We start from the raw sequence: 13463 nt of genomic DNA, 5'->3' as shown, positions 1-13463 counted from the left end.
ATTTAATATAATCATTTATATTTTATTATTCTATAATTAGGAGTTCTATTTTATTTTTTTATCATTTATATTTGAAAAATATCGATCAATGTCCCAATTAATGAAAGAATTATAATTAGAAATAGTATTCTTACTCGTCACATAGGGGAGTGTCTATGATTTAATCTCGAAAAAATGTTGGAAGAAGAAACAAATGAGTCCATCATAACTAGTCGATGAGTACCTGCACGATGCCCGAGTGAAATCTAAAAGTGATTATTATTATTATTATTATTAACGTCGTGCTTCGCTCACCTTTAGGCTGAACTCCAACAACTCAGGTCTTTAAAAATAGGTCCTGCATAAGGTAGAAAAGACTGCAGTTTGAGAGGGCGGCCTTGGGGCCAGTCTCCCTCGTCATGGTTGTTTTATTCACGCATGCATAGCCTTCTCTTGTTGTGATTTTTTTTTTCATTTTTGCATGCCTGGTTCTCCATCTGGGCTACTCCCATGTCTCGAGTTACTTCAGCGAACCTCTGAGTCGAATGGAAAGGGTTGTCTCTGGTGCATGAAGGACATGCAAGATCTATTACGATCCCGCAGATGACGCCATTATTAACGTCGTGTTTTGCATACATTTGAGCCGAATTCCAACAATTCAAGTTTTCAAAAATGGGCCCTACACAAGGTATAAAAGACTGCGGTTTAAGAGGGTGGCCTTGGGGCCGGGTAACCTTCGATGCCAAAGTTAGTAAGTATTCTTGAAGTGTAGCAAATAAGTAAGAGAGTATAGAGATCAGAGAGCATTCTCATACCTAGAATCCGTTATTTATATCGTATCTGGAGATGGTGCAGATAGTCTTTTTCTCATAAAGCCCATGCTTTTCTTTTTGTGCTTGCTGTCAGACTTTCTTTAATGTGGCGTAGCTCTGCGTCAGCTCCATAAATGTGGCGTATGATTTAGTTAGCAGAGTCATTAATGCGATGTATTTTTTGACTTCTGATCCAGTTTATATGAGCCATAGATGACCTAATGCCGATGAATCGAGGGTCCTCCATATCTTCCGTGCATTCTGTTCATATATTGTTCCCTAGGCGACTGCAATGGGTGTTAAGTTGATCTGTCTTGTCGACTGCATAGTGCCCCTCCCTGGCTAATGTTTTGTTCCTTGGTTGGATAGGGAACGCCTTAGAGCATCCCCATCCCATTCCTCATATCACTGTTATCCCTAAATTATAGATAAGAATTTAAGGAAAAACTCAAAAACCTCCTCCCATCCCATTCCCTATTTTAGGATTTTGGTTTAGGGGATGAATAGTGGTTCCCTAAATATAGGGAACTACTATTCATCCCCTAAATCATCTTTTATTAATATTTTATTTTAATAAATAAAATAAAATTTTCTTTCAATCAACTACACTTTCTCTTATACTCATATTTATTATAGTTTTAAATAATAATTTTAAAAATAATTTAAATAATTACTAAAATATAAAAATAATAATTTTAAAAATATTATCAAACCCGTAAAAAAATAATTTAAGTTTTTGTTTAAAATATTCACTATAGTAATAGTTCAAAATATAAGAAAAAATATTAAGTAGTTAAGTTTGTAAATGGAAGTGAAAGAAAAAAGTAATAAAGAAAAAATAGAAGAATATTATTTTAATAGAATAGAGAAATGATAGGGAATGAGATGTAGAAGGTTTTTTAAAAAAGAGTAAAATTCAGGATAAAATTATAGGGAGTGTTCTTTTTAGCTAAAATTTAGAGAAAAATTTAAAGAACCAGATATGAATGCTCTTAGGCTGGATTTTTGAGCTAAGGCCTGGTGGGCTTAAGGGGAAAAATCACCTTACAATTATTATTATTATTATTATAATAGATTAAATCAGACGCTAAAAAGATAGAGTTAGTGGAAGTGGCTCAAATATTAATTACTATTCGGAATTAGATAAGGTTTATTAAAATGACCTTTCAGACTACATAAGACAAGTTATCACAACCTAACTTGAAAAGAATAAAACCCTTCTTTCAAAAATTATATTATTTTATGGATTTGACGGTGAACAAATGGTCTCCAAGATCATCAAGTCACGCGGTATTACAACCACTAATCAATGTGTGGAAAATTCTCATGCGACCATATCATGGCTTTTGATAACAGGGTATACCGTACCACCTCAGAAGAAGAAGAAAAAGTTAAGTACTTGAAACAAACAAAGAAGGAAAAGTTGATACTTTCACGTACTGATCATTATGGAGGAGTTGGTAGAGGCAGTAAAAGTGAGCCTACACGCCCAAGGCATTAGGCAAAGCAACTTCAAAGTTTCGCGTTCGTTTTCGGCTCTAAAACGCGTGTGCCGGCTGGATATTGTGAGACGACACAGAACCCATCTGGCTGTCGTGATAGCTATGGCGGAAGAAAGCAGAGTCAATGTCCAGCTGTTCTCACTAGTCACTACTATATCCCTGACACGACCCTACTTAGACCACGCGGCAAGGAACCTTCTCAACCATTCGTTTTTCTCTTTTGTCTTTCTCTGTCCTCTTTTTCACCCCTATAAATGGCATGGCACTTGGCATTTGGTGTATCAATCTCATCTATTCAAGAAACAAATCAAAGCTTCCCTGCTCTGTCAAAATTAATCACTTTTTGTACCTCCAATTCTTTTGCCATAAAATCAAATACCAATTACCGATGTCTTCTTTCTCTTCACTTTGTTCAACTGCTCTGCTAATCCTGGCAATGGTCAGCTCGGTGGGGATTTCTTCTGCAGGTAATTTCAATCAAGACTTTTACATTACTTGGGGAGATGGCCGTGCCAAGATACTCAACAACGGCGATCTGCTTACTCTCTCCCTTGACAAAGCTTCTGGCTCTGGTTTCAACTCCCAGAACGAGTATTTATTTGGTAAGATAGATATGCAAATCAAGCTTGTTCCTGGAAATTCAGCTGGCACCGTGACAGCCTACTACGTATGTTTTTGTTCATATATTTGTTGCTTTATCTTAATACTACGTACATGATCATTTCACGACTGTATTTGCTAACAAATGGCTCGGATATTCCAGTTACGCTCAGAAGGGTCGTTGTGGGACGAGATAGACTACGAATTCTTGGGCAACGTAAGCGGCGAACCTTATATTGTTCACACAAATGTTTTTGGACAAGGCAAAGGCAACAGAGAGCAGCAGTTCTATCTCTGGTTCGACCCCACGGCTGACTTCCACACCTACTCCATTCTTTGGAACCCCCAACGCATCATGTAAGCACAAAAATCGAATCCCATAACCCAAAATCGGTTCCTACATCTGTTCTCACTCCTTTCTTCCAGCTATGATACTGACGCTTTTCATTCGTTGCTTTCGTTCTTGCATTTCAGCTTCTCTGTGGATGGCACTCCCATTAGAGAGTTCAAGAACCATGAGTCGATTGGCGTTCCATTCCCAAAAAACCAGCCGATGAGGATACACTCTAGCCTCTGGAATGCTGATGACTGGGCCACAAGGGGTGGACTAGTCAAGACAGATTGGACACAAGCTCCTTTTACTGCTTCCTATAGGAACTTCAATGCGGATGCTTGTGTTTGGTCCTCTGGGGCATCTTCCTGCGGCTCAAGTTCACCTTCCACCTCTGCTACCAATGCTTGGCTCTCCGAAGAGCTGGACTCGGCAAGCCAAGAGAGGCTCAAGTGGGTTCAGAAGAATTACATGATTTACAACTACTGCACGGACGCAAAGCGATTTCCACAAGGTCTTCCTCCAGAGTGCACTGCCACTAGCGAGTCTTAAATACCTCAATATTGTAGAGCTGTTGCCATTTTTTTGTCATATATTCGCTTCTGAGATTTTAGAAACACAATTATTTCATTTATTGTGGTTGTAATGACACAATAAAATGGATCACTGAAACAGAGTTTGGATGTAAGTTTTACTGTTTGAAATGCATCAAAAGAGATTATTTTCTATATTTATGACATCAAATATAAGCATTACGAAGTAGAAGTGATGTGCCATTTAACTGTTTAATTTCCATCTTATAACTATATTTATGACATCTTATAACTGTGCAGGCAGTTGTATGCTTGCATTGGTGTTTGATATGTTCTGGATAGCCTAAACACATGGAGAGTAAGCTCTGAACTCTTAAAAAATAAACTTCTCTCAGTGAACTCATTTTGTTTAAATGGAATATGAAATTTCAGAGAGAACTCTTAATATTAAAATTCATGAGAATGTTAAAAGAAAAAAAAAAGGTGTGATCCTATAATTGTATTCGTTTGTTTTGATAAAAAATAAAAATAAAAACAGAAAACACTAGTACTACAGAGATACTGTGATGTGAGTCTTAATATAATTTATTTTCTATTGGTCCAAAAATTATGTTGGCTACAAAATCCTAAAATTACTTTTAAGCCTATTTTTCAAGAGTTTAACGAATACTCAAAAGAAAAATATTTTAGCCATTTTACAAAAATAAATTCTGAATCGATGTAGTAATATATTAGATTGTAAAATTAAATTCATTATAATTATCGAATAAAAGCGTGATTGGAACGATAATACAGTCCTAAGTGCATAAATTTCATATAATTATTTTTAAAAAAATAAATAAATATGAAATCAAGATAAAAAAATAATAATTTTTTAATAATAAATTTTATTATTTTTTAAAACGACTGTACGATACTTGTGTACTACACAATTACATGTAACATTATTCTTTTTAGACGCAAATAAGAAATATTTAAATATATAACAAATTCGAATTAAATAAAAAGTATTATTATTTTCCCTCGGCGATTAGGACAGAGTGAATTAAAGGAAAATTGTAGTTCGATGAGTTTTCCTAAGGTTGCATTTAGATGTTGAGTTGAATTAAGTTCTCTATGAATAATAATGAGTTAAAATAGTAGAGTGAATTCTGTAATACCTACCTAAGATGAGTTTAGATATGTTTAGATGTTAAGATAAGTTTAGATATATTTATAGGAAGTTAAAAAAAGATTGTAAATCTTATGTGTAACAAAATTTTGAATTAAGATAAATTTTATAATTTGAGAGTTAGATGTTTAGATATTAGAAAAAATATAAATCTAAACCGAACTTAGCTGAGTTTGGTCAAAAAATCAAAAGCAGCCTAAAACTACTTGCTATGAATATGATAACAATTGATTAAATTAATAACCAATGGTAAGGATGGAAGGTATGTTTATTGGAGGACCAAGTTCAAGGTAGCCCACTAACCCTCCTAACCTTTTACGTACCTTCCACTTTACAGCTCGCTCTTCGCTTGCTTTTAGGCCGTAGAACATCAAATATGGGTGCCATTGCTTCAAATGCTTCTGCAGGGTTGCAAATCTCTCTTCTGTTTTGCTTTTTGATGGTTGCTTGTGTTAAGGAGGATGAGGATAAAGTTGAATTCAAATGTAATGATAAGGATAGTGTAAAGTTGCTAGACTAGCTGTGATCTAATATGCTAGTTGTTATCTTATATTGGAATCTGTATAGATAAACTTTTGTAACCATCGTAAACAAGGAAAAATCTAATTGTAAGTGATTCTCTGCACTAATACGTGTACCCATTCAATATGATTGGTTAGAAAGTAGATTTTATTGAAAACAGTACTAATTTGAATTTAGAATATGAAGGCAATAATATTAGTACACAGATTGGTACGCAAACTTACTTGTACATAGTAAAACTCCGTAAACAATGTATGTACATCTATATATATCAGTAAAATATACTCAAGTAGTATTCAAGCTGCATTTCTCTCAACTCTGTTTTATTAAATCTTACATGGTATCAGAGCCCTTCTTGGGTTAACACCTTTTTCGATCCACTCATGGCTTCCTCAGATGCAACCCCCACCACTACTCCCTTTACTGCACAAAATTTAGCCCCACTTATCTCTATAAACTAGACCACACCAATTACCTTCTATGGGTATCCCAACTCACACATGTCCTTCGTAGCCTTGATTTGTTTGGTATTGTTGATGGATCTGAATCTTGTCCTCCCAAGTTTCTACTTGATGCTGAGGGCAAGGAGAACACAACCATCAATCCAGGCTTTGCCTTATGGTAAAGAAAAGATCAATACCTCCTTATTTGGCTAAATGCCACTTTGACTAACACTGTGTTATCTTCTGTTTATGGTCTTACTACTTCGAAACAGGTTTGGACTCTTCTTGTCTCTCGATTTGCTTCTCAATCTAAGTCTAGAGTGGCTCATCTTAAGAGACAACTCTAATCATTGCGTCAAGGATCAAAGACCTGCAGTGAATTTCTCCAGGCTACTAGGTCATTATCTGTTCAATTAGCTATTGTTGGAAAGCCAGTTGATGATGATGATCTGATATCTTATTTAATCAGTGGTTTAAACCCATCTTTTCATACATTTATTACTTCTTACTCTTTTGCAACTCGCCAAACTTCACTCTCTTTTGATGAGTTTCAGACAGAGCTTTTAAATTATGAACTAATGGTTAACAGCCACAACTCTGCACCAAACTCAGGTGGATTTGCTTTATATTCTCATCAAAAGAAATATAACTCCACCTCCAATAGAAGACATTCCTCTGGTGGTCCATTCAAGCCAAATCAACATTTTTCTCAAAAGAAAAATGACACACAAAGAGAAACTCGATTTGAGTCCTCATCATCCTCCATTCACAATAGACCTCAATGTCAAATATGTGACAAGCTAGGCCACTTAGCTATTGATTGCTATCACAGAATGGACTTTGCCTACAAGGGATGCCATCTTGCAGCTCAACTTGCTGCCATGGCTGCCACCAGTCAATATGTTGTTGCTGATAATCAAACTTGGCTAGCTGACAGTGGTGCCAACAATCACATTACTGCTGACTTAAGCAACCTTCAAATTAGTGAACCTTACCAAGGTGAAAATGAAGTTGCAGTAGGTAATGGATCAGGTTTACATATCTTATACACTGGATTCACTCAGATTAAAACATTTTCTTTGCCCTTACACATAAAGAATATACTTCACTGCCCTATTGCTACTACAAATTTGCTTTCAATCCAAAAATTCTGTCAAGATAATCAATGCTGGTTTAAACTCACTGCTGATTACTTTATTGTGAAGGACAACCTCACAAGGTAGATTCTTTTACAAGGGCCAAGTAAAAATGGACTGTATCCAATTCACCTTGCCACTTCTCTCAATAAAACAACAAGCAATAAAGCCTATGCCTTCACTGCCCAACATGGTGTTGCAATAGATTTCTCCACTTGGCGTCTTCTTTTGGGGCATCCAGCATCTCTAGTAGTCAGTTTCTTAAAGTCTAAGAGTCAAATTCCTGTCAAAGGTCATTTACATAGTGGTTCAATTTGTGAACCCTGGTCAATTGGCCAAAAGTAAAATGTTGTATTTTCCTCTTTCTCAAAGAATGTCTCATTGTCCTCTTGAAATAATACACACTGATTTATGGTCTTCTCCTATTTCTTCTATCAGTGGTTGTCGTTACTATATCATATTTATTGATGATTACTTTAGATTTTATTGGCTATACCCATTACATAATAAATCAGAAGCATTTACTTGCTTTCTCAAATTTAAAGGCTATGCTGAGAATCTACTCAATAAGAAAATCAAGTGTTTACAATCTGATGGAGGTGGTGAATTCACCTCTCATTAGTTTGAAGCCTTCCTTCAATCAAATGGCATACCTCATCATATGTCGTGCCCACATACCCCTCAAAAAAATGGTATTGCTGAGAGAAAGCATCGACACGTGACTGAAACTGGCTTAGCCATGCTAGCTCATGCCCATCTTCCTCTAACCTACTGGGTGGAAGCATTCAAGCATTCAATACTGTAGTTTTTCTTATTAACAGACTTCCCACTGCAGTGCTTAACGACTTCACTCCATATCAACTCTTGCTCAATAAACTTCCTGATTACTCTTTTATCAACGGTTTTCGATGCACATGTTACCTCTTACATAGACCATATAATTCTCACAAATTTCTTTATCGATCCAAGAAGTGCATTTTTCTTGGATATAGTTATAATCATAAAGGGTATCGCTATCTTGACCCTTCCACCAACCGTAAATATCTTAGTCGTCATGTTGTCTTTGATGAAGCTCAGTTTCCAGCCAACTCCACAGTCTCATCTTTATCTCAGCCCAAAGAAAAGAATACTGTCTAGCTGCAGGTACCAAGCTCTCACTCTCCACAAGTGATCCTCTCCAAGATGTCACCAGTTATAGACAAGTTGTTGGTGCCCTCTAATATTGTGCACTTACACAACTTGAGCTTGCTTTTGTGGTTAATCAACTCTGTCAATTTATGCATGCGCCTACCTCTTTAAAGTGTGTGTTGCGCTACTTAAAAGGAACTCTTCATCATAGTCTTCACTTTGCCAAAGGATCTCTGCAACTTCAAGCCTTTAGTGATTCTGACTGGGCATGAGATGTGATGGACCGTCGTTCAACAACAGGATATGCCATTTACCTTGGTCTTTGCCTAGTGTCATGGAGTGCCAAAAAGCAATCTGTTGTGTCTCGTTCTAGCACAGAATCAGAATTCAAAGCAATGGCATTTGCTACAACATAACTCTATTGGATTTGCATGCTTCATTATGATCTTCAAGTTCCTCTCAGTTCTCCTCCCACTCTTTGGTGTGATAATCTTTGAGCTCTCTCTCTTGCAGCTAATCCCATCTTCCATGAAAGAACAAAACACATAGAAGTATATTACCACTTCATCCGTGAGAAGGTTGCTCAGAAGGATATCATACTTCGATACTTATCTACTTATGTTTAGCTGACTGGCATCTTTACCAAATGACTCACATCTTCCCGCTTTATCTATCTTCCAGACAAACTTTCAGTCTGTGAACTCCCTCTCAACTTGAAAGGGGATGTTAAGGAGGATAAGGATAAAGTTGAATTCAAATGTAATGATAAGGATAGTGCAGAGTTGTTAGACTAGCTGTGATCTAATATGCAGTTGTTATCTTATATTTGAATTTGTATAGATAAACTTCTGTAACCATCATAAACAATGTATGTACATCTATATATATCAGTAAAATATACTCAAGCAGTATTCAAGCTGCATTTCTCTCAACTCTGTTTTATTAAATCTTACAGCTTTTGCCGGTCACTTTGACGATGACTTTCGCTTAACCTGGGGAGAGGATAAAGCAGATACTTAACAATGGAGAACTTCTTACCCTTTCCCTCGACAAAATCTCTGGTCCGGCCTTCCAGTCCAACAGGCAGTATCTTTTTGCAAAGATTGATATGTAGATAAAGCTTGTCCCTGGTAATTCAGCTGGTACCGTCACTGCCTATTACATAAGTCACCTTCATTTTGTCTCGTTTGTGTTTGTGCTGTGTTTTTGCCACCTTTTCTTTCATCCAGTTGCAATGAATTAGAAGATACTCATCATGATCATGTTGTATACATGTGTGGTTTCAGTTGTCCTCACAAGGGCAATACCATGACGAGATAGACTTTGAATTCCTTGGGAACTTAAGCGGTCATCCTTACATCCTCCACACTAACGTCTTTTCTCAAGGCAAGGGCAATAGAGAAGAGCAATTCTACCTCTGGTTTGATCCCACTACAAACTTCAACACCTACACCATCCTTTGGAATCCCTAACGCATTGTGTAAGAACTAAGAACACATGATCTTGAAAAACCACTTGCATTATTAATTGTACTGATATGCGTATTTTCTTTCTGATCTCTTTGCCTAATTTTGTATTTTAGCTTCTATGTGGATGACATTCCCCTCAGAGAGTTCAAGAACCTGGCATGGATGGGTATCCCATTCCCAACATACCAACCAATGAAATTATACTCCAGTCTTCAGAATGCTGATAACTGGGCAACAAGAGGTGGACTTGTGAAGATAGATTGGACCCTAGCACCTTTCAATGCTTCCTATAGGAATTTCGATGAAAGTGATGCTTGTGTTTCATATTGGGGTCCCACTACTTCTTGCACTACTTCAGGGACCAGGGGTGGCTGGTTTTGGCAAACCCTTGATTACAGTAGTGACCAGGGAAAGCTCAAATGGGTTCGGGACAATTACATGATCTACAATTATTGCCAAGACACAAAGCGGTTCCCTGAACGGTTGCCCCCAAAATGTTATATTTTCACCAACTACTAGCTGGAACACTACGCTTCGTTCATACGTTTGGCTCGAAGCCTAAATTGAAGTTTTGCCCTTTTCTTGGGTCTCCATAATTCCTTCCTTCTTTTAATTTCTTTTTTCACAATATCATGTCGATTATCTCCCAATAAACTCAGCTTGTTTTTACAGTTTACGTAGGTGTTATATACTAATGCGTACATATACAATTAATGAAAAAACTTTCTGGAGGGGACATTTGGATCCCCTGAGCTTTAGGCCCATCACTAAGTCTAAGCTCATCACTAAGGATAAGAAGGTAAGGCCAATGTTTAAGGTTAGGAACCCCTGGCGCGAGGGGTTGGGGCTCCTAACCACAAACCATGTGACAGATAACTCATAAAGAGTTGGAGATAGTACCCATAGTTGGATAAAGATTATCTTAAGCGAGATAACTCCCACAAAACAGGAGGTATCTTCTCCGTTTAATAAGGGATCACGAAGGATGCAAATACGAGACTGCTGATTAGAGTTGGTCGCCATCACAACACGTTCTTCTATAAATAACCTATGAGAGGTAACAAACATTTTAATTTTCATTTTATATACACTTATCTTTATGCTTTTATTGACTTATGCATCGGAGTTTACATAAGGCGATCAGCGCTGTCTCTTCACTACTACAGGTTATCCGTACGGTTGGTGGTGCGAAACATATCCTTCACAGTGGCGCTGTTTATGGGATCTTCACAGACCTCAACGTGATTTTTACATGCCAACCGTCACAAGATCATAAGTCGACCGGGATCCAGGAACAAGCATGACGAAGGTAGAAGTAAGGTTAGCAGAAACGGAGGAAAGGTTGAAACCAGTAATGGCGATCGTTGAACAATTCCAAAAAGAAAACGAGGAATTATAATGGCAAAGAGATAATCCCCCAGCCGAGAACGGGCAACTTGAAAAAGATGCACACAGTGCGGAGGGGCTTAATAGCAAAGAAATAGAAAATAAGAAAATGTACGATCAGCTGCAAAGTTTGGTGGATAAATATGAGGAGATGGTGAAGAGGATGGGTGGCTCCTCTTTCGTGGACCAACACCTCACACGCACGGTCCTCCCTTACAGTGAGGTGGTCATGGCGGTCCCTCTACCTTTTAAGTTTAAAGTGTCGCAGATCGACTTATACGATGGATCTAAAGATCCTATTGATCACCTCGAGAATTTTAAGGCGCACATGACTCTCCACAGCTTCCCCGGGGAGGTGGCTTGTCGCGCCGTCCCATTAACACTGAAAGGAATAGTACAAGGATGGTTCGGGACCCTGCGCTCCGAATCCATTGGCAGTTTTGAGAAGCTTACTAAGCAATTTCTTACACATTTTATGGCGAGTAGAAGGCGCCGCAAGCCGGCCACTTATCTGATAACCATAAAACAGAAGGAAAGGGAGAACCTGAAAACTTACTTGACGCACTTCAACAAAGAGAGGTTCACCACAAATGATCAGGATAAAAAGATCACCTTGGCCACACTTTTTAGAGGAATCTAGCCCCGAAGCCCGGTTATGGCTGAGCTGGCTAGACGAACTCCGTCTACATTAAGGGAATTCATGGACCAAGCAGATGATTTCGTTAAAGTGGTAGACACATTGTAGGCTCTACTAAAGTCGAGAAAGTAGGAGACAAAACCAGAGAACAGAAACCAGAACAATTCTAAAGACAAAGACAAAAAAGAAAATGGACACCAAGATGACAAATGCGACCGACACACTAGCCACCAAGACCAGGGCGCTGATTGATCCATGACAACCACAACGTACAGGAGAATAGTTGGACCACGAGAAAGGAATAACTCTTGCCAGGTAGAGGCCAACGCCACTGCACCTATCAGCAAAGCTATTCCCATTGGACTGAAGATTGCATCACCTTGAAGAAGCGGATCGAATTGATGTTTGGAAGTGGGGAGTTGGAAAGGATGTTGGCTAATTACATCAAGCCGCAAAGGGAGGAGAATCGTGAAAGAGAGCACAGACGAGGCAGAAGCCCCAAGTGCCAGAAACAGGAGGGGCAGAGAATAAATAACTTTCCACGCCCCAGAAGGGACCAAGAACAGGCCCCCTAGGTGAAATTTGTACGATAGCAGACAGATTCACTGGGGGTAGCGCCACACCATTTGGCAGGAAATTCCATGCCCGTATGACAAAGTATCATGAGGTATACATGGCAGATAGGCCATATAAATACTCGAAGACAAAGGCAACCCCAACCATTTCGTTCAGGGATGAGGATTGCGAGGGGGTTATGTACCTCCATGACGATGCCTTGGTTGTTACACTACTGATAGCCAACTAGATGACCAGACGAGTCTTAGTCAGCAATGAGAGCTCTGCCGATTGTGAATATCACCCCCAGGTGCCTCATGTTGATAGTAGACCTAATATTAAGTAAAATAGATTATGTGACACAAGGGAAAGCAAAGCACATTAGAGATCTAACCAGAAATGCAGAACCACAACAACATAGATAGTAGACCTAGCTATAGATTATAACAAAATGTCTTCAGGGATTTTTTCTTCAAGATATCTGGCCACTTATAATTATATATAATTAGCTGTTCAAGAACGTACACCAAAGCTAGACAGATTATAAAAAAATGTCTTTGAGGGATGTTTTCTCACTACAACAGCGCAATAAAGTACAACCCATTTCAAACAATGTGTTTTCTCACAATCCAAATCGAAATAATAGCACAAATATATATATAGAGAGAGAGTGTGTGTGTGAAATGGAGAAAAACTAACCTTGGGTTGTAGAAGTCGATGACAGAGTGAAAAAGTGGAAGACAACGGCCTCGAGGAATGGAGCTTTGATTGGCAGAGGTATAATGTTTTTGTAATTTGAGTAGGCGATGATGATGGGGTCATGGGAATGACGGCGAGTAGGCGATGGCGAGTTGGCGACGATGATGATGGGGTCATGAGGGAGGCTAGGGTTACTGCATTGAGTAACGAGAGAGAGAGAAGAAAGATTGAGAGAGAGAATCGGATACAGGGATTTTAACCCCAGTGCCAAATGACGCTATTTTGGTTTATCAAAATGGTGTCATTTTGACATTGGGGCTGGTTTTTAAAAAAACTCGGGTTGCGGGTTTTAGACCCAGTACCTGGCCTAGGTGTACCTGGGTTTTGGAGGATGGGTATTGGCTCGGATTTGTTCCGAGCCAAAACCCGAGTATCTGGGTTCCGGATTAAGCCGGGGAAAAACCTAGCCCGGATAACCATTGCTAACAAGTATAGTGAAAATACTTTAACTTCTACGTTCTCCATCATCTCTCAAACGTTACTCATTCTGTAACTAACGG

General features: G+C 38.4%; 1 protein-coding gene and 1 pseudogene across 1 annotated transcript; both read left to right on the top strand.

The window, feature by feature from the left end:
• The first annotated feature begins 2563 nt into the window (after positions 1-2563).
• LOC121265032 (probable xyloglucan endotransglucosylase/hydrolase protein 23) lies at positions 2564-3952 on the top strand. Its single transcript, XM_041168469.1, has 3 exons — positions 2564-2960; positions 3057-3250; positions 3368-3952. Exons 1-3 carry the CDS (start codon positions 2682-2684, stop codon positions 3774-3776), a joined length of 882 nt encoding a protein of 293 aa, XP_041024403.1. The 5' UTR covers positions 2564-2681; the 3' UTR covers positions 3777-3952.
• Positions 3953-9123: 5171 nt separating this feature from the next.
• LOC121265034 lies at positions 9124-10145 on the top strand (annotated as a pseudogene).
• Positions 10146-13463: the final 3318 nt, after the last annotated feature.

This window comes from Juglans microcarpa x Juglans regia, chromosome 5D, assembly GCF_004785595.1.
Source record: "Juglans microcarpa x Juglans regia isolate MS1-56 chromosome 5D, Jm3101_v1.0, whole genome shotgun sequence".
Taxonomy (NCBI): domain Eukaryota; kingdom Viridiplantae; phylum Streptophyta; class Magnoliopsida; order Fagales; family Juglandaceae; genus Juglans; species Juglans microcarpa x Juglans regia.
This window is presented reverse-complemented; position numbering and strand designations above follow the sequence as displayed.

Bases quoted from the DNA above. Each gene is read 5' to 3' on its own strand.
- LOC121265032 (XM_041168469.1), top strand. From the start codon at position 2,682: ATGTCTTCTTTCTCTTCACTTTGTTCAACTGCTCTGCTAATCCTGGCA. The intron at 2,961-3,056 runs GTATGTTTTTGT...CGGATATTCCAG, and splicing joins GCACCGTGACAGCCTACTAC to TTACGCTCAGAAGGGTCGTT. The intron at 3,251-3,367 runs GTAAGCACAAAA...CTTGCATTTCAG, and splicing joins TGGAACCCCCAACGCATCAT to CTTCTCTGTGGATGGCACTC.